This window comes from Ahaetulla prasina, chromosome 2, assembly GCF_028640845.1.
Source record: "Ahaetulla prasina isolate Xishuangbanna chromosome 2, ASM2864084v1, whole genome shotgun sequence".
NCBI classification, from domain to species: domain Eukaryota; kingdom Metazoa; phylum Chordata; class Lepidosauria; order Squamata; family Colubridae; genus Ahaetulla; species Ahaetulla prasina.
This window is the reverse complement of record NC_080540.1, coordinates 229,597,591-229,623,549: the sequence shown is the minus strand read 5'-3', so window position 1 is coordinate 229,623,549 and position 25,959 is coordinate 229,597,591. Positions and strand designations below refer to the sequence as shown.

General features: G+C 38.3%; 1 protein-coding gene across 6 annotated transcripts in view; it reads right to left on the bottom strand.

The window, feature by feature from the left end:
* Positions 1-9,563: 9,563 nt before the first annotated feature.
* Positions 9,564-25,959, bottom strand: part of PIP5K1B (phosphatidylinositol-4-phosphate 5-kinase type 1 beta) — a 90,335-nt gene continuing 73,939 nt past the window's right edge. For all 6 annotated transcript variants that reach the window (XM_058168829.1, XM_058168826.1, XM_058168827.1 and 3 more), the window contains 2 exons: positions 16,268-16,385; positions 9,564-10,256 (listed from right to left, as the gene is read on the bottom strand). In XM_058168829.1, coding sequence (XP_058024812.1) covers positions 10,254-10,256; positions 16,268-16,385 — 121 coding nt within the window. In that variant the 3' untranslated portion in view covers positions 9,564-10,253. The remainder of the gene's footprint in view (positions 10,257-16,267; positions 16,386-25,959) is intronic.

The window sequence follows — 25,959 nt, the reverse complement described above, 5'->3', positions numbered from 1 at the left end:
GATATATTGACTATCATTTGTGTTGTGAATATTGTACCTCGATGAAGGTATCTTTTTCTTTTATGTACACTGTACATGTATTCTTTTATGTACACTGAGAGCATATGCACCAAGACAAATTCCTTGTGTATCCAATCACATTTGGCCAATAAAAAATTCTATTCTATTCTATAAGATAAAAGAAGGAAGTAAAGAGAAAACAAAGCAAAAGGGCAGAAAAAAAAGATGTAAGAAATTATTCTGATTTTATTTATTTATTTACCCCACCTTTATTATATTTACAAATAACTCAAGACGTCAAACATGTCCAACGCACCTTCCTCCCATTCTCCCTTCAACAACAACCGTGTGAGGTGACTGGCCCAAAGTCATTTATCCAGCTTTCATGACTAAGGTGGGAATAGAATTCATAAACTCTAATTTTCTTAACAACTAGACTAAACCTGCTGTTTTACAACAGTTATAAGTATAAATTTAAATTGACCTTATAAGGTTTACAACATTGCTTTCATTTTTTAAAATTATTTTTTCTAATTGTCAAAATCATACATTATCTTATTTCTTTCTGTCTCACATACAAAATTCCAATCAGCATTAAAATGAATCAGTGTATTTTCTCTAATCAAAGCTGTCAATTTTGCCATTTCAGCAAGTTCCAATATCGTCACTATCCACTGTTCCATTGTGGAGAATGTCAAATTTTCCACCATTGTACATATAAAAGTATCACTGCTCTTATATTTATTTTAAAAAGGTTCCATTAGGGTTTTTCCCCCAGCTTTTTATCAATAAGTTCTGAAAGAAATATCTCTGGCTTCACTTGAATATAAAGCTTTAAAATCTTCTAAATTAATGTATATATTTGAATCCATTTTTAGTTTTTTTGCATGTCTAACATCATGATAAAAAGTCCGGTCTTGTGTTTTGCAACATAGGTATGTTTATACATTTTAAACATTTTTTTCTGGTGAAAAATATCAATAATACATCATTTTGTAAAGATTTAAGATTATAACTATGTGAATTTCATGCACGTATTCTTCCCGTCATTCCAAATTTTAACCTATTTTATTATACATTCTTTTGCTTGCTCTTCCATTTCAAATTTTAATAAAAGCAATATATTTCAGCTGTAACATGTTCATCATTTGTACATGTTTCATTTTTACAATATTCAAAACCAAAAGTCCTTTTACTTTAAATCTTTCTGATAAATGTATATAAGAAAACCACTGACATTATATCCTCAAATCAAATCTCTTGGGGTTTTTTTTTAAATAACCCTAGGAAAATTCTGCTATGTGACCATAAGTTAACAATTTCTGTTTATTATTTTTCTTGTATAATATGGTTATTGTAGTGAGAGCTACAGAAGTATATTTGGACATACCCTGAATTTATATCTACTCCATCTTCTCAATGTGGCACATTAAGAATAACAAAATTATTTTTTAAATCTTCATTAACCTTAACTTTATCATACCATAAATAGCTGTGCCTCCAAAACCTCATGTCCTAATTCCAATAACTTTCTATTTCTTAACCTCACCCACTCTTTCATCCAAACTAAACAACAAGCTGCAAACTATAATTTCAAATCAGATAAACCCAAACCTCCTCTTTCTTTAGCATCTTTTAAAAATATTTTAATTAAATTTAATTACAAAATAAAAATACAGAAAAAAGTTAAACAGAAAAGTGTAAAGAGAAAGAGAAAATAGTGGTGACTTTCTGCCACTTTCTGTACAATAAAATACAAAACAATATAACTGCAGCCTTTTGTTTCTTTAGCATCTTATAGGGCCATGATGGTGAACCTATGGCACGTGTGCCAGAGGTGGCGCGCAGCGCCCCCTCTGTGGACACATGAGCCATAACCCCAGTTCAGCTCTGCCACGCATGGATATGCGCCTCCCACCGGCCAGCTGGTCTTTGGGTCTCTGCTGCACATGCATGGAGGACGGGGGCATGTGGAGGGTCATGCATGCATATGCTAGTGGCGGGGTGCACACAGCCGCACGCGTGTGGGGCTGTGCATGCATGCATGCACAGGGCGGGGTTCATGTGGGATGATCGCGCACACATACATGTGGGCGGGGTTTATGGGGGGTGCATATGCACAGGGAACAGGGCACATGTGGGAGGGCATGTGCTCATGCAGGAGGGTGGGACGCATGCGGGGGTCCCACGCACTTATACACAGGGGACGGGTCGCATGTGCAGAGGCTGCAGGCACATTGCACTTTGGGGGTGTGCACATGCGCGCTTTGGGCACTTGGTCCGGAAAAGGTTAGCCATGTTATTTGGCCTTCCTCCCACATTCAAATGGGTTCTGTGACTTTTATTGTTCCATGGTAATGTTGGAGGAAATATCCATCTGGTTCAGTTCCAAGTAGGGAGAAAGACCCTGGAAACATGGAGGCCGATTGGAAAGATGGTTTAATGAAGCAGAACCATCAAGCACATGGTCCTGGTGCAGCTGACTACATGGAGTTGAGAGAGAGGGTTATTTTGACCCTCTCTTGGGATATGAATTAGAGCTTGCTATTCCTATACAAGCTATTAGCTGCTATAGGGTTTCATAGCTAACCTTGTAGGTTTTCTGTGTCAAGCTTGGTTGAAGCTTGCTGGGTGATGCAATGTTCCCAGGTGATTTTGTATCTGATAGATAATCCTATAATGTCTTAGAGGATCATGTCTTAACCGCATCACCCTGGAGCTGAAGGTCTTTTGTTTTGTAGATAGGCTGGCCCAGTCCTTCTGGGGCTATTAAGAAAGGTAGGGGATGATTTTCCAAGAGCACATTTCTTCTTTAGGGAAATATAATATTCTACCTTTTTAATATTTCTCAAAATATTTCATTCTTCTAGTAGATGGGTGGGTGATAACTTTCTACAGTCACATACATGAAATAGAAATTTTGCATAATACAGAGAAAGTTACCATTTCGGTCACTGGGTTTGATTGCAATCATGGTCTAATGGTCTTATATATTTTGAGCCACAATTTATAGGGTTTACCAAACATGCTAAGAGCCATTAGCTATGGTGCAGAATGCACATTTGTGTTGTATACAGAAACAAAATGAATTATTGAGTTAATTGTGATGTGTTATCATGTTGTACAGACATATGTTTGTGAGATGTTTATCCATGGTTAATGGATGGTTTAGTCATCTCAGTTGCCTAGATTCACACCAAACACCATAAAGTAAACATACCTTAAAGTAAACATGTCGTCTTTCAATGTGCTAGGGCAGCTAGGCTAAAATGTGGCTGGCTTGTTTGTCATTCTGTGCATTGTGTGCAAAAAGAAAACCACCTTTTTAATTACAAGTTCTGTGGCTAAACATACAGCCTTAACCAGAGCTAAAACCTTGTTCAAATTAGGGCTGAAAACTGCTGCTGTTTTCTCTTGTGCTCTGCTTGGTTGTTTGCCTTCCTTATGCTAAGTAGCCAGACTAAAATAACTACATGCATTAGAAAACATTCTACAGCATATTGATTTTGCTCTCAGATTATAGGGCCTGGAAAAGTAAAGTAGGACTCTGCAAGGCAATTTAGTGAGGCACAGAAGTGGGTTTCAGCAGGTTCTGACCGGTTCTGGAGAACCGGTAGCGGAAATTTTGAGTAGTTTGGAGAACCGGTAGTAAAAATTCTGACTGGCCCTGCCCCCATCTATTCTCTGCCTCCCAAGTCCCAGCTGATCGGGAGGAAATGGGGATTTTGCAGTAAACTTCCCTGGATTGGAGAGGGAATGGAGATTTTACAGTATCCTGCCCCTGCCCCGCCCACCAAGCCCCACCCACCAAGCCGTGCCATGCCCACCAAGCCACACCCAGAGAACCGGTAGTAAAAAAATTTGAAACCCACCATTGGTGAGGCACTGAACATTGCAAACACAATGTGATTCACCTTGTTGGAGATCCAAAACTCTGCAGTTGTCTTATTTCACAATTGAGTGTTAGTTAGTGGTCATTCCTGTTTCTCTTTTTAGGTAAGGAAACAGGTCAAGGGTCATCTAGTATTCCTTTAAAGATTATCTTGGAAGAAACAATGTGCTTTGGCTCTGGAGAATCAAGTTGAACAAGTTCTGAGAATCATACAAATGCAAGCTAAAGACTCTGTGTAATCTCAACTCCTGATAACTACACAGTCACAGTGTGTAGTCCTTCCAGAATAGTTTTCTGTTACCTATTGAGCCTACACCTGTGGCCCTAAGACCTTCTAGTGGTCTCCCAATCACAAACTGATCAGTCCTGAAACTGGTTCGCTTTTACACCCAAACTAATTTATGTAGCTGCTGCGAAAACCAAATACACAGCTTTAAAAATGCAGGATTGGACAGGAAGAGTTTCAATTCAGCATTTAAATAGTTCTTAAAAATAAAACAGGATAAGAGGAATTCTTCCCTCCTTTAATCAGCTTTTTTTTAAAAAAATGCTTATTGTACAGAGAAACCAATTATTTAAATGAGTGCTTGTTATTTTTTTGGGAGAGGCATAGTGTAAATAGTTTGGCTGGCTTAAGTACTTTGTCAGAGTTTCCCAAAGAATCAAGCACCAGGCCAAAAGTTTAATATATCCTTCTGGCCATTCCTCCCTGCCCTTCCTGTTTCGGATCCTTTCCCAAACAGTGAGTAGAGAACACCTGGTCTAGTTCTCACCAGAGTTCATCTGTAATTATAATGTGTCACAATGATACATTTATCATAGAGCATAAGACTCAACTAGTAGTAAAGTCTTTTCTCTTGCACATTTTTCCTTCACATGTGCTCTATTTGACAGGCAGACTCTGTACATGAGCAGGAATCTGAATTTTCCACTGAGGGATTTTCTTCCAGGATGACTCCACCACCACTAATGATATGTGGGAATGATCATGGGAGACAGGAGGCAAATGCTGGACAATCAGCATGTAAAAGGAGAGAAAGTGTGGGAAGCATTTTGGAAGGGACCTTCCCTAGTTTCCTGGAGATAAAAGGACAAAAATACTTTCAGACATCAAGATTGTGTTAATACAACCTTACAAGAAAGATAGAGCTGGTATTCCTGGTTGGGCTTCTTGTTTGGGCTACCACGAAGGGCTTAAGAATCATGACAGTCCTTGCTAATCCTGTATAGCTGACAGACACGACTGCCTTTCTTTTAAAGCAGGGGTCTCCAACCTTGGTCCCTTTAAGACTTGTGGACTTCAACTCCCAGAGTTTCTCAGCCAGCTTTGTGGACTTCAACTCTGGGAGTTGAAGCCCACAAGTCTTAAAGGGATCAAGCTTGGAAACCCCTGTTTTAAAGTGTTAAGATGTTGGTTGTTCAGTTGATGATTCTAACAGTCCAGAAACATAGGAAGACTGCTCATATTGAACTATTTCTATGATTTAATAATTCAAGAGTGGGCATCTATGGCAACTTTATGACCTCCAGACTAGACTGGCTCAGGGGGAGTTTATTTATTTATAATTGGCTTCCCATAGGGTAACTCTAATGGTAACTCTTTTATTGGCTGCCCATAGGATAACTGTAGATCAGGGGTCTCCAACGTAGGTCCCTTTAAGACTTGTGGACTTCAACTCCCAGAGTTGAAGTCCACAAAGCTGGCTGAGAAACTCTGGGAGTTGAAGTCCACAAGTCTTAAAGGGACCAAGGTTGGAGTCCCCGGCTCTAGATGGCTTACAGTTACATGTCAGTTAAAATATAAAGTTAAATTCAAACTTTAAAACCAAAGACACATGGGGAAGGTGGAGGAGGACTGGAGGGAGGGGTGGGATCTATTATTACTGAACCACCTCCATTGCGCTGTTCCCCCACTGAGGCCCAAGCCGACTGGCAAAGCCATGTCTTTAGGTCTTTTATGAAAGATCGGAGGGTTGGGTCAACCACACATCAGGGAAGGGCCAGATATTCCAGAGGGCAGGAGCAACAGCAGAGAAGGCTATATAGATCATAAACCTGCCATAGTTGCCCAAACCGGAGTTAACTGAACATATTATGTAATTCACTACTACATCTGCAAAAGCATTTCCAGCTTTGATTGGGATTTACTGGTGTTACAGTGTGACAGCACCACCGTCCATCCTCTACCCTAAAATGTTTCAGAGAGACATACAATATGGTCCTCTCTAAATCCCACTGGGCTGTACTCTGAGATCCAGCCATCTGATATATTTTTAGCAGGGGCTGAAAGTCCTTCTTATTCTTCTCAGTTAAAATATGAGCACAAATGACTCAGCAGATGGCTGATTTGTGTTTTTTGAATTTTGAGTTCTGGCAATGCCTTGAGGGAAGCAGGTAAGAAGACCAGAGAACATGGTGAGGAGAAGGGGGAGTCGCTGACTGAAAAGAACAGAAGAAAAGACACCATTTCTCCTTTTTAATTCTAATTGAGATTAGCCTGTATTTAAAAACAGGAAACAAGAAGACGGTGTTTGGGGCCTGCAAAAGCAAAGTAGGGCAATCCGGCATTTCAAATTGGTGGATAAAAAAGAGCTTTGGAGCTTGTGGGCTGTTATACCACACCACTTGTCTGCAACTTCTTCAAGCAGCTGCATTTTTTCTCTTGCATTGGACAGACTTGCAGCTGCAGTGCAACCCTGGGGAAGATATATATCTGACTTACAGAGATGCAGGCAGGTGCTCCTTGTGCGACATGCCCTGGAGCCCCTTTTTCCAACTGTAACAACTGTAGCACAAGCTTTTGGCCTAAATGCACGCAGATCACCAAGAAAGCAATCCTTAATTTTTGCAACAGCCATCTGTGTGGCCAGGGCTCACGAAACATACAAAAGCCATAGCAAGCTGAATTGTGGTTTACCGAAATAGACTGGATGCTTTGAATCATATAGAAACTGCAGTCCTTAAGTCCATACAAAGTACTGACTAGCCATACATGTTTTAATCAGTTCTTCAGTGCAAAAGCTACTTTTTTCAGAAGGGAGATTCTGAAGCCCAGCTGCTCATTCTGAAAGTCAGATGCATCAGCTGGTGAAACCAATAAGCCATTTTTTAAAAGTCTTGGACTGTGAATATTTCTAGAGGCAGACAGAATGAATCCAAAATTGTAACAGCAATAAGCACTTAAGACTTATATACCACTTTACAGCCCTCTCTAAGCGGTTTACAGAGTCAGCATATTGCCCCCAACAATCTGGGTCCTCATTTTACCGACCTCGAAAGGATGGAAGGCTGAGTCAACCTTGAGCTAGTCAGGATTGAACCTCTGGCAGCGAGCAGTTAGCCTGCAATACTGCATTCTAATCAGTATGTGCCCCCATGGCTCATGGAAAACCAGAATTATAAAATAAAGAAAAGGTGTGATATGTTGATGCATTATCATATTTTTAAAGGATTTTTAGAATAATCTTAGATAATCAGTATCAAGTATGGTTATGCTGATACTTTTTATATACACATGTGCACAAACATGCGTAGAAAAATGTGAGTTAGAAAGCATTACCACCAGGTGAATTTGTAACTGGCTGATCAACTGCACTCAACTTGTAGTCCTCAATGGAACAGCATCTACCTGGAGGAAAGTATGCAGTGGGATAGCCCAAGGCTCTGTTTTAGGCCCAATATTCTTCAACATCTTCATCAATGACTTGGACAAGGGGATAGATGGGGAACTCATCAAAATTGCAGGTGACACCAAGCTGGCAGTAATAGCCAACACTGCAGAAAATAGGCTCAAGATACAGAAGGATCTTGACAGACTTGAACGTTGGGCGCTATCTAACAAAATAAAATTCAACAGTGAAAAAAGTAAGGTTCTACATTTAGGCAAAAAACCCCACAAAATGCACAGGTACCATATGTGTGGTACCTTGCTCAACAGTAGTACCTGTGAGAGGGATCTTGGAGTCCTAGTGGACAACCATTTAGATATGAGCCAGCAGTATGCAGCAGCTGCCAAAAAAGGCCAACACAGTTCTGGGCTGCATAAACAGGGATAGAATCAAGATCATGTGAAGTGTTAATACCACTTTATAATGCCTTGGTAAGGCCACACTTGAAATACTGCATCCAGTTTTGGTCACCAGGAGGTAAAAAAGATGTTGAAATTCTAGAAAGAGTGCAGAGAAGAGCAACAAAGATGATTAGGGGACTGGAGGCTAGAACATATGAAAAACGGTTGCAGGAACTGGGTATGTCTAGTTTAATGAAAAGAAGGACTAGGGGAGACATGATAGCAGTGTTCCAATATCTCAGGGGTTGCCACAAAGAAGAGGGAGTCAAACTATACTCCAAACCACCTGAGGGTAGAACAAGAAGCAATGGGTGGAAACTAATCAAGGAGCGAAGCAACAGGGGCCTCTGTGGCTCTGTGGCTCAGGCTGCTAATGCAGTCTGTTATTAACAGCAGCTGCCTGCAATTATTGCAGGTTCTAGTCCCACCAGGCCCAAGGTTGACTCAGCCTTCCATCCTTTATAAGGTAGGTAAAATGAAGACCCAGATTGTTGGGGGCAATAAGTTGACTTTGTATATAAATATACAAATAGAATGAAGACTATTGCTAACATAGTGTTAGCCGCCCTGAGTCTCCGGAGAAGGGCGGGATATAAATGCAAATAAAAAAAATAAAAAAAACCCTTAGAACTAAGGAGAAATTTCCTGACAGTTAGAACAATTAATCAGTGGAACAACTTACCTGCAGAAGTCTTGAATGTTCCAACACGGGAAATTTTTAAGATATTGGATAATCATTTGTCTGAAGTGGTGTAGGGTTTACTGCCTGGGCAGGGGGTTGGACTAGAAGACCTCCAAGGTCCCTTCCAACTCTGTTATTCTATTCTATTCTATTCAGGATAGAATACTGAGCATAAGGTTAAATTCTATGGACTAGGAGGAAAACCTGAGTCTTTACATACATAATGTAAACTTTTAAATAATGTATTATGGCTACTTTACTCATGCATAAATACAGATTGAAAGAAATAAACAAACATAAAACTAACTTGCAAGACAAGATTTCAGTTAGCAAAAACAGAAATTCTTCCACTTACATGAAAGAATATTTTCTAAGCCATAAAACTATAGATCAAAGTGCCCTGGAGAAAAGGTTACACACAATCTGTTCTACTGATTCATGTTTTATATTTCCCAGTGGTCTTCCATAAATGTTGTTTTTGAGGCATTGTAGCTAGGAGGAAAAACCTGTCTAGGCCATGTTTGCGTGCTATATAAAATCTTCCTATTTCTGGAACACTTATTGTAAACACAGCAATCCTATGTGTTTCCATACATTTTAAAATGGATATTTTTAAATTTCTTAAAATGCTATATTTCACCATCCAGATTATTAAGTATTTTCAGATATCTGAAGCTTGTGCTAGTTTATTTAAGATTAATCAAAAGTCCTATTATTTCCTCAAATGGACTGTCAATTACACACTTCTTCTCCATGAAAAATCTTATTTATTTTGATTTAGCATTTTGCTTTGCAATCATGTTCTGTGTAAAAAGCAGTTTATAGAAATTCCCCTTTTTCATCCTGTCTAATGTACCATAGCAGTCTAAAAAATGGAATTTGATACAAATAAGGCATCCATTAAGTTTAAAGACTCTCAGCAATATTTATTTTGAGAACAAAATACTTTATTTGTCAATAAAACTATAGTTTACAGTAGAATATACTAAATAAATTATGTAATTTATCCTTTACAAGCAATATATCTAATCACAAATATTTCAAAGACAATATATGTACACAACATAAGGCTTTGTTATAAATAGCTTCTTTATTTCACTAATAAACAGTGAAAATTTCTTTATAGAAGATAGTTTCCATAAAGTTATGTGCAGGCATACTACCTCTTGTATGAAATTAACAGATGAGCAATCATAATTCTGGGGGAAAGGGAGAAAAGCAGAATTGATTTATAGAATAGTCACCACTGTGAAGATGGCTCTTTAAATAGGAAAGGCGGATTAGATATTTTTGTCCATGATCACTGATTACATGCGAATGAAAATACCACCTTCAAGTCCTGAAAAGACAATACGAAAGTAGAAGTAGCAGCTAAAAGGATGGAAGAGGCTTCACAGTTGAGCAGGCAACAGCAGGCCATGATTAATTGTGGAATGTTTCCCATCTCATCTGCTGAGTCTAGGGTGGGATGTCTATAGTTCAAGAACTGTTTGATGATTTCTGTAGAGCTCTGATGATTAAGACTTTGTTTACCAGGCTTAAATTTCCTCATAAATCTGGAGTGCAGAAAGTGCATTTGTTAAAATATGCTTGTTTTCTTTCATCTTCTGTTACTGTAAAAAGAAAAAAAAACATTTTACAAAAGAACAAAATTCAGGAGTCTAACTTTCTTACACGTGTAAAGCTGGGAAATGTTTTGCTGCCTTTGTGTACTGCTTTTTGTCCTAAGATAGATATAGATCAGCTTTTCTATAGTAACCACACCATGTTTTAATACTACATGTTTATTATACAATAATGACAGCTACCTGCTGCAATGTTCTATTTTTCTTCTTGTAAAAACACAAAATGGTACACATTAGAAACTAATTTTTGAGTAATACTTTGGGCAGTTAAAACTGAATCTCCAGTGGCACAATAATAATATTTGGGACGTTTTTATGATCTGCTCCCAATTATACGTATATTTGCCTCCCTTTTCTCTCCTTATTGCTCACTCTTTTTCAGTGGGTATTCCAATTCTATTACACGTGACCAAATCTGCAGCAATTTCAGGTTAATGAGTTTTGTTTTTAGAAACAAAAATGTATACCAATAATAAAATAAAAACATGTTGCCTATATGCCTGCTAAATATTTTGGTAGAAAACAAAAGTCACTCCATATCAAACAGATAACATATCACTCTTTCTTCACGTGATATGCTTTATTAGAAAAACATGTTGTATATTTCATAAAGGTAGTATCTTTGAGCTGAAGGACAGTACTGCCCTATTCCTGGGAATTTCATGGGAGGAATGATTGTGAGACCACAATATAATATCACCTATACATTCAGAATTAAAACTGCTAAAAAGTCTGGCTTCAAAAGAGATTCTTCTCAATCTATTTTTAACAATATCAGTGTTTCTTTTCTGCTTAGACAAAGCTTATTGTACTAAACTTAAAACTCTGTGGGGTCCAAACATTTTACTATATGACTTCACATTAATTTTGTCATATTGGTATGAACTGTATTACCATATTCAGTTTTAAATCAAATTTTGCTCAGGTGTCTAGTATTTGGTAAAAAAAAATTGTAATACTATTTAAAACCACTTTATCTTTTAAAAAAAAAACCTTACAAACTAAAACAAACAACAAAACCAAACCCCCCATCCCCCATCCCAGCCAAGTTATTTTGATAGCCTTAAATGAACTTAGTATTTGTGGTAGAATCAATCCAACCATAGTAACAGAAAAATAAATTTTGGGAAGCATGTTGGAAATCTAATGCTGCTCCAAAAAAATAATGTACCCAGCAACTATAAATTATACTCAATTATACTGAAAATGTTGGTAATCGTCCATGTGTCCTGGAATGAGTCACATAGTACATAATGTGCAGCATAATTAGATAATATATGAGATACTGATGATACCAAATCATACATTATTTACTATCTACACATGAATAGCAGTATTGTGATACCAATACCCTAGAATAACCCTTCCCAGTCTTGCACCCTTCAGATATGGTGGTCCTGCAATTTATAGAAAATGCATTCCTAACATATGTGGAAACTAAACATGTTTTATTTATTTAAAACATTTATATGCAAATTTTATATTGAACTTTGGGTGGCTCCCAATCAACAGTTAAAACATCTAAAAAAAAGCACAATACATAAATCTATGAAAGTCACTCCATAAACATCATCCATTAGCAATGGAAGTATTGAATAGATTGGAGTGTATCAATATTTTAAACGTCTTTAAATCAGTGCAGAGATAGATCTAAAGAGCTTTTCTATCTTAGTCTGCTGAGATACGTATCAGAAAATACATGTTAATCTAGATTTTTATCTCAGCATCTTCTGGAGATTGTGAAGCTAAAGTATACGTAAACGAAAAAGGAATGAAACCTGGAAAGCCCTGAGTGAGAATGTATATATTTTTGAGCAAGGTTAAGAATTAGACAAAGAGAGAATTCTGTTATTTATGAAAGAAAATGAAGCTGTTTTACCGTTCAAATCTAAGACCTTATTAGTTGGATGTGCATTGCGCATTACTTGAAGGTACTGATAGCTTCGCCAATCTATTACTTATACTGCTGATGGCTACATAATTAACTTTAACAAAATTCTACATTTTTAGGGGCTTTATTAAGGAGCACACAGATTTAATAAATTAATGTCTTATGGTGTTTTTATTAATGTTCTTTAGGGTTGGAGTTCTTACTTTTGTATCACCTATTAATTATATGAAGGCTAAGATGGCTGGAATTGTGCTAGTAGATCAGGGGTGTCAAACTCAAGGTCTGGGGGCCCACGGGGTGCTTAGATCTGGCCCATGGGGCTGCCCTGGAAACAGCAAAGGACCGGCCCACGGTGCCTCTGCCAGTAAAAACGGAGCCTGGGAGGGCAACGTGTGGCCCTCCTTAGCTCTGTTTTTGGGTGCAATGTCCTCCTGCAGCCCTCTGCCAGCAAACAAATGGAACCTTCTGGGCTCTTTTTTGGCTGCGATGGCCCTCTGACAGCGAAAATTGAGCTCAGAAGGGCTGCGGGTTCCCTTTTCACTGGCAGAGCACTACAGGAAGCCATCGCAGCTGAAAACTTGTATCCTCCTCCTAGCCTGTCCTGGTGATCTCCCATCCTATCACCGAGGATGCTTTGGTTACAAAGCTGGGTCTCCTTGCATGGAGAGGGAGTGGGCCTCCCTCTGATCCATACACTTTGCCCTCCCGCACCACGCGAGCAACCTGGGCAAAGAGAGCAAGAACAGCAGCAGCCAACTTGAGGAGGTAAGTGCAGCCAGGCAGTTGGGGAAACAGGGCTGGTCTGGGCTCCCAGAGCCCTGGGAGCTTGATGGCCAGGCTGGGCACTTGCTCTCCACTGCCTAGGGCTCTGGACAGCTTGCACCGCCATCCGGGGGTCCACTGCATGGCCTGAGAGGGACAGTGTGGCTCCTCTGGAGGACAAAGGTTTGGCACTCTCCTTGGTCTCACCTTCCTCCGCTGGAGACAATGGATATCCCCAGCCACGCCCGGGCCACCATAGGTGTCCCTGACACAAGTGATGTCAAGATGGCTATCCCCCCCCCCCCGGACAGTCAAACCTAACCCTGATGCAGCCCTCAATGAAATTGAGTTTGACACCCCTGTCGTAGGTTATAAACTAGTAGATCGTGGTGGTAATTAATACTTAAAAACTGGGAGTTATATTTATGACCCATATTTTTCCCATTTAAATATAAAACAGGCAATGTTTAAAATGTTTAAAAAGCTTTATGGAGAACAACCATGCAGTTAAATACTGCAGTGTAGTTACATTTACAACCTAAAAATATTTTTTTAAAAAACTGAACTTATGAAACTGATAATTGGGATAACTAGCAGTACATTATTACCTTGTTCTGAACTCCCCTGGCAAATGGTTAAGTTAGAAGTTTTATACATACCTGTATACAAATGACATGTTAAGTCAAATAAAAGATGCCTATGCTATTTTGTCAGCAATAGGTGGCAGTATTGTGTTTTGAAAGACAACATTGAAACTTGTTTACTGTTTCTTTGAAGACTTAGAAGGTTCTAGTTTTGGCAATAGCATTAATTCACAACAAAATAGTTGCAATGCTGATTTTAATCTTGAGAAATAAGTGATGAAGAGATTGTTGGTAACATTATAATTGAATTATTCTATACTCTGCATGAAATTATTAAACGCATGCATGATTTGACCTTATCCCACAAAGAACAAGCTTGAAAAAACTGTTCAGAGCGAGTAATCATTAGGAATAAGCTCTGCTCTAAAGCTGCTCATTCTTACTTAGTTTATCAATACCTCCAGTAGTGACGCATATCACATTTGCTGACGACAGAACTTGATAAAATGGCCCTGAGATTCTGTGTTTGGCCATACATGTCTAATGACATTGAATCTTTGACTTGTTTTGTTCAGCTTTTTTATTTCATGTTCTTTCTCCCTTCCTGTATGCCTTGAATTTATTGTGAGTTATTTTGTATTCGTGCACAAAGATAGTCAAAATAAAAAGATACTAAATTATCTTAGGATAATGTTTTACTTTTAAATGAAAGCAGGGATTTCTAACAGAATCTTGGCTGCTCGGATCAAGCTTTTCACTCAGAGTAACTAGGGTGCCTGTGTATATGAATGCTAACACTTGGATAAAAGAGCAAAAACAAAGACTGCTTATTGGTGATTTCCACTTTTTGTTGCTTTGCTACAGACAAACTTTGACTCAAGAAAAGGCTGCTGTATTTAGTCTCAAAAGTAAGAGACTCACACAGAGTTTGCTTCTCAAGATGAAATAATGAGGTATCAACATAGGTCTTTCAGTGCATATAGGCATAAAAACATTCTCATTCTCTCTCTCTCTCCTCACATACATACATACATACATACATACATACATACATACAACAAAAAAGAAATGTGCTTATTTATTCACACATAGACATATAAAATAAGAGAGGCCCAAAATTTCAGCAGCTGATAGAATGGATTTGCAGCTAAGTAATAAACTATGTATTCTGAGTATGGTAGTTACAATCAGCTAAAACTAAAACATTAAAGAAAACTTTCTGAGCAGAGGGCTGCATTATGCTACCTTTTTACAGTTCCCCTGCAGGAAGCTGTAATGGTTAATAAAGATTAAAAACGGATTCAGATATCCTGACATCTGCCATGTTGAATATAGAGGCGGTGCCGATACAGGCAATTGCCAGAAGGTACTCTGACATTACGGTATTCCTAACAGTTTCCTTTTCCCTAGAATTTCTATTATTTTTTTCAAAAAGTATTTTATTTTTTTAAATATAATCACTAGGGGTAAGAAACTAGAGGTGGCTTTCAGCAGGTTCTGACCAGTTCTGGAGAACCGGTAGCGGAAATTTTGAGTAGTTTGGTGAATCAGTAGTAAAAATTCTGACTTGCCCAGTTCCCATCTATTCTCTGCCTCCCAAGTCCCAGCTGATTGGGAGGGAATGGGGATTTTGCAGTAACCTTCCCCTGGATTGGGGAAGGAATGGAGATTTTACAGTATCCTTCCCCTGGAGTGTGTTGGGAATGGAGATTTTACAGTATCCTTCCCATGCCACGTCCACCAAGCCACGCCCACCAAGCCATGCCATGTCACACCCAAGCCACACCCACAGAACTGATAGTAAAAATTTTTGAAACCCACCACTGCAAGAAACACTTACTCTCGAATACACTCCTAAAACAGAATTATTTATAGTAGTATTCCCAAACATGATCTGTTTTAATGAATATGCAAATAGCAATGAAACACTCTGGGAAATTAACAGAATAATCTGTAATAATAACCAATCTGCTAGTTCCATCACAGCCACAAAAGAGATGAAGAGAAAATGTCAGAGACAATTCCCAGGTGGCTCATGGCCACTTTCATTACTGAGGTCCTTGAAACATAAAGACTGTGCATTCTGTATAGGGAATCAGAAGTGCTTAGGAGACAAGAACTGGGTGGTGGGATAAACTGAGAGTTCCCACTTGTGGAAAATGGATTCCCTCATGGATCTGCAAAACTCTAATGCTTTACTTGAAAACCATTTTTTTTTTTAAATTTGCATTTATATCCCGCCCTTCTCCGAAGACTCAGGGCGGCTTACATTGTGTAAGGCAATAGTCTCATCCTATTTGTATATTTATATACAAAGTCAACTTATTGCCCCCCCAACAATCTGGGTCCTCATTTTACCTACCTTATAAAGGATGGAAGGCTGAGTCAACCTTGGGCCTGGTGGGACTCGAGCCTGCAGTAATTGTAACTGCAGGCAGCTGTGTGTTAATAACAGGCTGCATTAGCCTGGTGAGCCACTTCCCAGCCCTGAACTAAAAGTAAATCTATTATCAAACAAAGGTGTAATCATCATGTATGGAGGTCCTCAAAATTTGAGCATCCTGCATTATCAGTGTTATAAAAATACAAAGAAATAGGTTGGCAAATACTTTACATTTTCTAGGTTATGGAAAGACACACTTAGGAATGAAATATTTACACAATACTATGAGCAGATTACAACACACGATTCAAAGTCAAGTTGAAAGATAAATGCTTTAAAAAGGTAATTAAAACACTAGTAACATGATTGGACCACTTACTAAATATACATCCAGGACAGAAGCATTATCAGTCTCAGTTTCCACCGTACTCTGTTCTGAAGTCAAGCAGATGGCACTGTCTTCTAAAGTGAATGTTGAACTTGAAGGCAACCCTTTACTGGATGGGAAAAAAATATACAATAAGCATTCAAAAAATGAAGAACCGTTTTGGCCATTCCTGGCCTATTAAAGAGCTTTCTTCACATTTGTCAAGGTCTGGTTAATGCTGGGTTGCCATGCAACTCTACCAAAATATTACTTAATCAAAGACCAAGCCCTTTGGCATCGAGAAACTTGACAGGCCTCAATGCTACAATACACTAGCTGTTCTCAAGCATTTTCTTTAGAAGCACAATCCCCTGAATTGTGATTTTATTATATACTCCTAGCATGCATTATATTAAAATACTTAATAAGAACAACAGAAATATTCCTTTGGATAATAAAAAAATATCCACTTAATTATATATCCTCATTATATTCCAATGCTACAAAAACAAATTCCGAACATTACATTAGGGAAAAACCGGTCATGTATAAATTGTTGTTGGCAGTGTCATAAATAAACTTAATGTATTTATACACTATGATTTCCAGAAGTCAGCAGCCTAAAGGCATTTCTGCATTCTTTGTCTGTTTATACACATAACATCCACACACAACCTAAGAGCTGTTAATTTATTATGGTTATTTAGAAACAGGAAAAGCAAAACCTGGTACACCCATAGAATGAGCCAGGCTCCAGAGTGAGTGATATGTTGTGGCTTTTCCTGTTTTATTCATCTCATGCTATAAATATATTATTACAGCTGTGACTAAATAATCTGTAACATTAAAGAGTTTATGTGTTTTTGCACAGATTTTAGAACGATTTGTAATTCAAAGAAGGAAAAATAAACAGTAACATTTCCATAAAACCTGCATAGCAGCTACCCTTCTATCAAAATAGGAAGGGAAGTACTCCCATAACATAATATATACACATTTATGAATGAGCATGAAGGCAGTTCATGCAGTTTGATATCCACAAGACTAGTTTGGCTTCACAGATGAATTATTGTGGCTTGAGCAAGATTCTTATTCATGTACACACCACTAGAGCAGGCCAAAGCTTCATCTTGCCTTAAGAAAGTTAGAGTTCATAGGTTCAAGTCCATTGATCCAGGGCATGCCTAAAGTTTTCCCAGGGCTAAAAGCGAACAACTGTGACACAAGCGGGCTTTAGAAACCATTATTTCTAGACAGGCTTTGCTAGAAATATTGCTTTCCTTCTACCATTCATGTTTCTGATTTGCCCTTGTTTGCTGAAGCAGCTGCTCTCTTCTGGATATCTTTATAAATGTTGGCCTGACTGTTACGTTTATTGTGAATGATTGGCTTTAGGTATTTCAGATTATTTATTCATTAGCTTCCTAATACCCTATTCATATCTTAAAAAGGGTTGAGAGAATTTAATCAGTCCCACATTAATTATGGGACCATCATAAGCAGTTATATTCATTTTTTTAAATCCCACTTTTTTCCAAAAGAAGCCACAGTTTTCTTTTCTCCACATTTTCCCCCATACAACAATTGTTTGAAATAAGTTAGCCTAAGAGCTAGAGACTCATCCAAAGTAACTTAGGATCACTCAGTAAAAACCTCAACCTGGGCATTCACAGTTCTAATTCATTTTTAAAAAATACATGGTGCTGGACCTTCTTTTTAAAATGTTATTTAACAATTATTATAATTTGCCCCAATCCCCAAAGGCTATGAATGAATACTAAAACAAGCAAAAAAGAAAAAAAATCATCTTGGCAATAAAACTCAAACCAAAGCTTATGACAGATATCTTCAATCCAAAGAAGTGTAGTCAAAATCCACTGAAGTAAATCCTCAATGGGGGCTGCCTGTATTTCTTATCTACATCCCCTTATCACAAGAAGGGGGGGGGGACTCTCAGTAGACATTCTCTAGAACAGGGGTCTCCAACCTTGGCAACTTTAAGCCTGGCGGACTTCAACTCCCAGAATTCCTGGGATTCTGGGAATTGAAGTCCACCAGGCTTAAAGTTGCCAAGGTTGGAGACCCCTTTCTAGATGATTAAACTGAATGGCCAGATTTGATGCTGTTGCTGGTTATATCCTAGGACCGTGATGGTGAACATATGGCATGCAAGTGTTGCCCTAGCTCAGCTCCACTGCGCATGCACGTGCCGGCCAGCTGATTTTCGGGCCTTCCAGGCCCACCGGAAGTCAGGAAACACGCTGTTTCCGGTCTCCAGAGGGCCTCGGGCGGGAGGCTGTTTTCGCCCTCCCCAGGCTCCAAGAAACCCTCTGGAGCCTGGGGAGGGAAAAAAACGGGCCTACTGGACCCACCAGTAAGCTTTTTGCTGTTGCATGCCAAAAGCGGGGTGAACGCAAGAGGAGGGAGGAGCATTGAATTATGGGTGTGGGCATACACCTACGTGACCCCCCCCATGTGACCCTCGCTTTTGGCACACGATGACAAAAAGATTAGCCATCACTGTCCTAGGACCTATATTCTGCTATGTGTAGCTTTAAAAGTACTGATCAATCTAAATAGAAATTTCTATTTCAAGAATCCTAAAGCCATCTGTAAATTTCCTCCTAAAAAGCTCCATTAAGAAGCTCAATATGTTATGAATAAATTAAATAGCCATCTCACAGTTAAGGGAGATGTGAAGCTATTTTTAAAATTGCCCCACGGATTGTATGTATCTTTCTCAATCTTGGGTGCTCTACCATAGGCTTGGGAGTTTGAGGGTTCAACATCTTAACTCTTCCTAGCACTTTCCTCTTCTGGGCAAAGAGCTCTGATGTTCTCCTTGGGATCTGTTGAAGCCATTCTCCCAGTTTAGGAGTCACAGCCTACCAACCACTGGGAACACTTTGGCCTTTACTTTCCACATCTCCTCTAGTTTATCCTTTCAGACCCTGGTATTTCTCCAATTTCTCATACTGGTTCTTTCTGGTGTGTCTGTCATTAGGCACTGTTACATCTATCACTATCACTGTCTTTTAGTCTTTGTCTAATAGCACAATGTCCTCTTGAGTTGCCAGTACCTGCCTGTTCATCTGGATTTGGAAGGCCCATAGGATCTTAGCACTGCTATTCTCCATGATCTTCTGTCTATTCCAAGCACAGATTGATCAAAATTAATTCTTACAGTCGAGTGTATTTAGTTCATCACGTACACATAGTCAAAGATATACTGTAAATGACAGATAGATATTCTTAATTTGAATTTCAGTTATTATTGGATACTTATTTTAAACAGAATGCTTAGTAAGTCTTGAAATACATCTCCAAGACATATTGGTTATACTCCTTTGTAGGAGGAGGGAAGCGCAGTGGCTCAGTAGTTAAAATGCTGGGGTTGTTGGAAAGCCAGCACCCAGACTTGAGACCTGAGCAACACATACAGTAACCTCTGCCAACCTAGCAATTCAAAAACATGCAAATGGGAGTAGATAAATATTGGTAGGCACCACTTTGGTGGGAAGGTAATAGCGTTCCATGATGTCATGCTGGCCACATGACCACGGAAATATCTTCAGACAGCGCTGGCTCAATGAGCTTGAAATGGAGATGACCACTGCCCCCTATAGCCGGCAACAACTAGCAGAGTAAAACCTGCAGAGTCTCCTTTACCTTTTTTTTAAACCTTTGTAGGAGGATTAGATAAGATCATGATGAAAACCATGTGAGGTGAGAAAGTAACACTAATTTGAACTTAGAAGCCAATATGATGTTTCTTTTGAGAACAGATGAGATCAAAATAGATTAATGGTTTTATAAGGAGTGCCAAATTAGATAAAAAACCAATGGATAATATCTCAGCTTCATTATCTAACTATAGCAGACATGTTCACAGAGTTCAATTTCAGAATTTAAAATTGCATGGTAAATTGGTGTGAATTCCATCACATTGTGTAAATATATATTCCATCACATCATGCAAATAAATCTTGCACATCATGGCAAGACATAAATTACTAGTATTTCTTACAACATTTAATCCTATCAAATCCATACAATTCAGTTCAGTTTAATTAACAAAATACCCATTTATATTTCCAGGACATAGCTGAGACAAGATATCAACTCCACGCTAATGTCAACTGGTTCTTCCAAGATTATTATTTTTATTTCAGAGAAATATTAACTCTTCTTCCTGGCAATAGCTTGTTAACAATTGCTTTTCTGAGAAAACTTTGAAAATTGATGCTCTGCTGAAATGAAGGAAGATAAACTCAGAGGGTTTGGGGAAATATTTTTCACAATGCTGAAAATACCTCTCATTTCAAATGACATTTTGGCACTCTTTTTAAAACCATCCATCTATCTTGATCTTACGTGCTCTCAAGGGCACCATCATATTGGCACCTAGCTTCAAATTAGTGTTAACTTTCTTGCCTCACGTGGCTTTGATGATCCCTATGAGTACTCCACAAAGAAACCAGACGCTGTAACAGTGAAGGAGCAAAGAAGAATAAACCATGAAAGATGGATGAAGAATACTGCCCTGAAAATAACTCTATGCTTCCTTGCAGAAAATAATTTCTTGCTTTCCAATAAACTTAACACAGTTTTATGGTATAGATGTTGCTCTTCAGGCAAAGCCATTTTAGGTTGTATAGTTGGTAAAATCTATCTATTCCCCTTACAGCAGAGGTGTCAAACTCAAGTCCCTTGAGCCAGATCCGGCCCACAGGATGCTTAGATCTGGCCCTTGGTGCTGTCTTGGAAACAGCGAAGGACTGGCCTGCGGTGCGTCTGCCAGCGAAAATGGAGCTTGGGAGGGCTGCGCACAGCCCTCCAGAGCTCTATTTTCGGCTGTGATGGCCTCCTGCAACTCACTGCCAGCCAAAAAGGAACGTGCATGGCCCTCCCGAGCTCTGTTTTCACTAGCGGAGTGCTCAGGCCACCACAGGGGCCCCCCTGATACGAGTGACATCGAGCTGGTCATGCCCAACCTGGCCACGCCCCCTGCCCCAAGGTCAAAGACAACCCTGATGTGGCCCTCAATGAAATTGAGTTTTACACGCCTGCATTAGAGTAACTTGTTGTGTACCACCATGACTCTTCTGCAAAAGTTACCTAAATCCAGGTACAATCAATAGTCACAATAATATTTAGAAATCATGAAAAAAAAATTTTGTTGCAATTATGGACTGTTAGAAGCATCTCAAACACACAGTTGCATATTGCACATGGAAAATACAGCATACTATTTTTAAATCGTAAACCCTTAAATCGATACTAATAAAGATAAAAGCAAAAAACAATCCTGCAATAGTTTTAGTCTATTATGATGTAAATAACCCGGTGGAAGTTTAACTGTTGCTAACACTGAGTCTTTAATACCCAACCGGTAACATTTTTTTTGTCCCAACACAGGAACACTGAATCTTTACTGACTAAAATCCTCCCTATGTTAGCATGATATATTGTCAGCTACAAAAAAGCCACACAAAAGCCCTAGTAAGTTATTTGTATATATAGATTTCAGCATGCAAGGAATATTGAGAAGTTGCTGTCCTAAGTAAAATTGCACTGTAACATTAATAAAAAGGCAAACTATTCATACAAATACTGTTTGCAGAAGGAATTTTTACATAGAAGCAAATGCTTCAATGTAAACCAGAATCCTGCATTATAAAATCTTATGGAAAGTTCTACATACAAACATATAATAATAAGGTTACTTATGTCACTGGAACAGCCTATGGCTATGAATCTACATTTATGTTACAATTATTCTTCTGAAGAACACTATAGTTTTAACCAGAAGCAATGTGTGGAACTGATACTTCAATATATTCTTCTCTATATTGGAACAAAATGGATTGCAATTAGAGGTTCTTTTGTGTTACCAAATCTAGGTTAGGGCAGAAGCATATCTGCATTACTGATATTTATTGGAGACAGTGGTGGATATTGCCTACTCCAAGCAACACTAGCCTGAACTACAAAGGTGAGAATATTGCATCTCACATTTTCAAGAAGGTGGGTGGGGTGGGTGCTGACCTGAGGAAGTAGTGCTTTTTTGTGACCACATAAACATTCTGAATTAGCCTCCCAGTGGATATCAAACTATACCCTGATTTTTAAAAATAATTGAAATCTGAATTGTTTTAAAGAACTTTCTCCTGAGCTTATGTATGATGTCATACTTTACTTTTATTTTTGTTCTTTTTGACTGTGCCTTGGCTGATGTCATTAATTACATTCCATGGGTTTTAAGTGTAGTAACCCTGAACATTTTAATTTTTTTCTATTCACATTCCATAGAAACCATCAAGAATCAGTTTGATTCCAATGGGACAGAAATGTGTTAAATAACCCTCCCAGAATTTGTCCAAAGGGTTGCTTTTCCGGTCCACAAGATTTGTGCAGTTGGAGTAATTTCAAGTTATTTGATCTGTGTTATAACTAAACTCACTTAAAAACCCTAACTTGTTTAATAATTTTGTGTATGTTTTGTATTCTATGGACAGAGAAGGCACTGAGCTATTCTGATTTTCAGAATGCTACAACTGTTTGAACATCTTTCTGATGGCTTAAATATTTGAAAAAACACCTTACAAGAGCCTTGATATAATTGTTGTTGCTTCTGTTAAGTACCTGCTTTTAGCTCATACCAGCTGTTTTGATTAATGAATATATCTACCAGTAATTAAAATGGTCCAGAAATGAATGCACAGGAATTCCAGAGACGGAATACTTCCCATGTTCTATATTATTAGTAATACTTTCAACCATGTTCTACATTGCCATTTTGGCATTCCTCGTATCAAGAACTGATTCAGAAAAGTTAGCATAAGCATTCTCTTGATGCCCTGTTGACTTGAGAATCTACACAAAACTATCTAGAATGAACAACTGATTGCAGTAATTATCCTTTCATCTGAAGTATCTGATCATTTTTAAAAATTTAATTGTAAATTTTAATTGTATTTTTAACATTTCTAAAATTTTCTATTTTCAAAATTAGGTTTTTAATTGAAAACAATTAAACATTTATTTAGTTGCAAGAATTCCTAATATTGCAGAATCCCTCCCCCCACTGTGAAAGTCAATGTGAAGCCAGAGAAAAATAAACACACCAGCATTTATCTCAATTTAATTAATTTCTTTAGTGAAAGGAACCCCAGTCATTACGAAATATTTCCATAGATAAAGTACTAATCAAGTTATTTGACTTTATAATCCCCTTAGGAATGTATAGGGAGAGGAAAATATTTTTGCATCCCAATTTTGGCTAGAAAGACACACTTTGGGTAGAACTGTACAAGTTTGAGCTTGTTTGATTTTGGATCCAAGACACAGTTTTGCTTTTTCTGCTTTCTGAATCTTCATGAATGTCTATGTGACAACTGGTAGTAGTATGCACAGGCTGTTTCCAGCCATAAAAGCTAGAAAATAAACTTGAGTCTTTAGAAATGTAGGGTGAAAAATGTAGGGTTCTTCTCCTAACAAATATCACCAAAGCTATTTGCCTTTGAGAGGCACAAGCAAATCCTGAATTTTCAGGATGTAGCTGCTTTCTACCCCTCTCTCCAGATGGCAGCAACCATTGATATGGATTTGAAATTTTAGAAACTGCTCTTTGCTTTTTCAAGATCCAATTACGTCTGAAGTTTTGTGGTTTTATATTTGGATTTTGTTCAAATTGGATGCACATAACTATGCAAGTTTTGCATATTAAAATAGAATTTTTTGCACCTGGAAAGTTAGAATTATATTAAAGAATTTCTAATGTAATACACAGGGTTAAGAAAGAGTATCGCGGAGAAATGTTAAGAAGATTTGCTTCAGTAATTCCACAGAAAATACATACGCGGGATTTTATTTCAAGTGTATTATAGAACTAAACTAATATAAAAATCTTACATAATTCCTAGAGAAGATAATTAAAATCTAACACCAACTTTTGTTCTTTTGTAATAAAAAAAATACTTTACAAATCTTTAAGCTTGGCAACAGAGTGCTGAAGTGGCATTATCACTTATTCATAGATTTATTCCTTCTCTAGGCAGGCATTTCTGTAAGAACCCACAAAATAGCAAGATTCCAGTGCAACAAGCTTAGAAATAAGCTCAATTGGTATTATTTTGCATTTCTGGAATGCAAAATAATTATTCTTGTGATTACACAGATGTACAGAAGTTGTGATCTTGGCAATAATATGGAAATACTGTTTTTATTTCCCAATGTAGTATGCAGACTGGGAATAGCCTATGGGCTTCCTATTCCAATAATAAACAAGGCTAATTATTTCATTTGTTCCAGATTAAATCAGCTTCCTTTGTTCTGTCTGTGATATTGGAAAACCCCACTTAAAGGTGAAATGTTGCATCCAGCCCCCCTGCCACCCCAAATGTGGGAATATCTTTTCTGGGCACCTTGCTTGGCTGTCATCTCAATCTGTTTGTCAGCACTGAAATCCCACACGGTAGCTGTTACAGGGACTCTGTCTTAACCTGTTCACGGTACAGCAACTACAGTAAAAATTCCAAACCAGGATTTCCTGCCTTCTACTAATGAATTTACTTTCTAGTTTTTAGAGTCAGAATAGCTATGGAGATACAAAACAAAGGTGTCAGCATTCCGAGTAACGCATCCACCAAAAGCAGAACTGCAAGGCAGGTGAATTCCTCAAAGAACATCATCATCATCATCATCATCATCATCACAACAACAACAACAACAACAACAACAACAACAGAGTTGGAAGGGACCTTGGAGGCCTTCTAGTCCAACCCCTTGCCAGGCAGGAAACCCTACACCATTTCAGACAAATGGTTATCCAACATTTTTGTAAATTTTTCCAGTGTTGGAGCATTCACAACTTCTGCAGGCAAGTTGTTCCACTTATTAATTGTTCTCTCAGGAATTTTTTCCTTAGTTCTAAGTTGCTTCGCTCCTTGATTAGTTTCCACCCATTGCTTCTTGCTCTACTCTCAGGTGCTTTGGAGAATAGTTTGACTCCCTCTTCTTTGTGGCAACCCCTGAGATATTGGAACACTGCTATCATGTCTCCCCTAGTCCTTCTTTTCATTAAACTAGACATACCCAGTTCCTGCAACCGTTCTTCATATGTTCTAGCCTCCAGTCCCCTAATCATCTTTGTTACTCTTCTCTGCACTCTTTCTAGAGTCTCAACATTTTCTTAAAATTTCCAGTGTTGGAGCATTCACAACTTCTGCAGGCAAGTTGTTCCACTTATTAATTGTTCTCTCAGGAATTTTTTCCTTAGTTCTAAGTTGCTTCGCTCCTTGATTAGTTTCCACCCATTGCTTCTTGCTCTACTCTCAGGTGCTTTGGAGAATAGTTTGACTCCCTCTTCTTTGTGGCAACCCCTGAGATATTGGAACACTGCTATCATGTCTCCCCTAGTCCTTCTTTTCATTAAACTAGACATACCCAGTTCCTGCAACCGTTCTTCATATGTTCTAGCCTCCAGTCCCCTAATCATCTTTGTTACTCTTCTCTGCACTCTTTCTAGAGTCTCAACATTTTTCTTACATCGTGGTGACCAAAACTGAATGCAATATTCCAAGTGTGGCCTTACCAAGGCATTATAAAGTGGTATTAACACTTCACGTGATCTTGATTCTATCCCTCTGTTTATGCAGCCCAGAACTGTGTTGGCTTTTTTGGCAGCTGCTGCACACTGATGG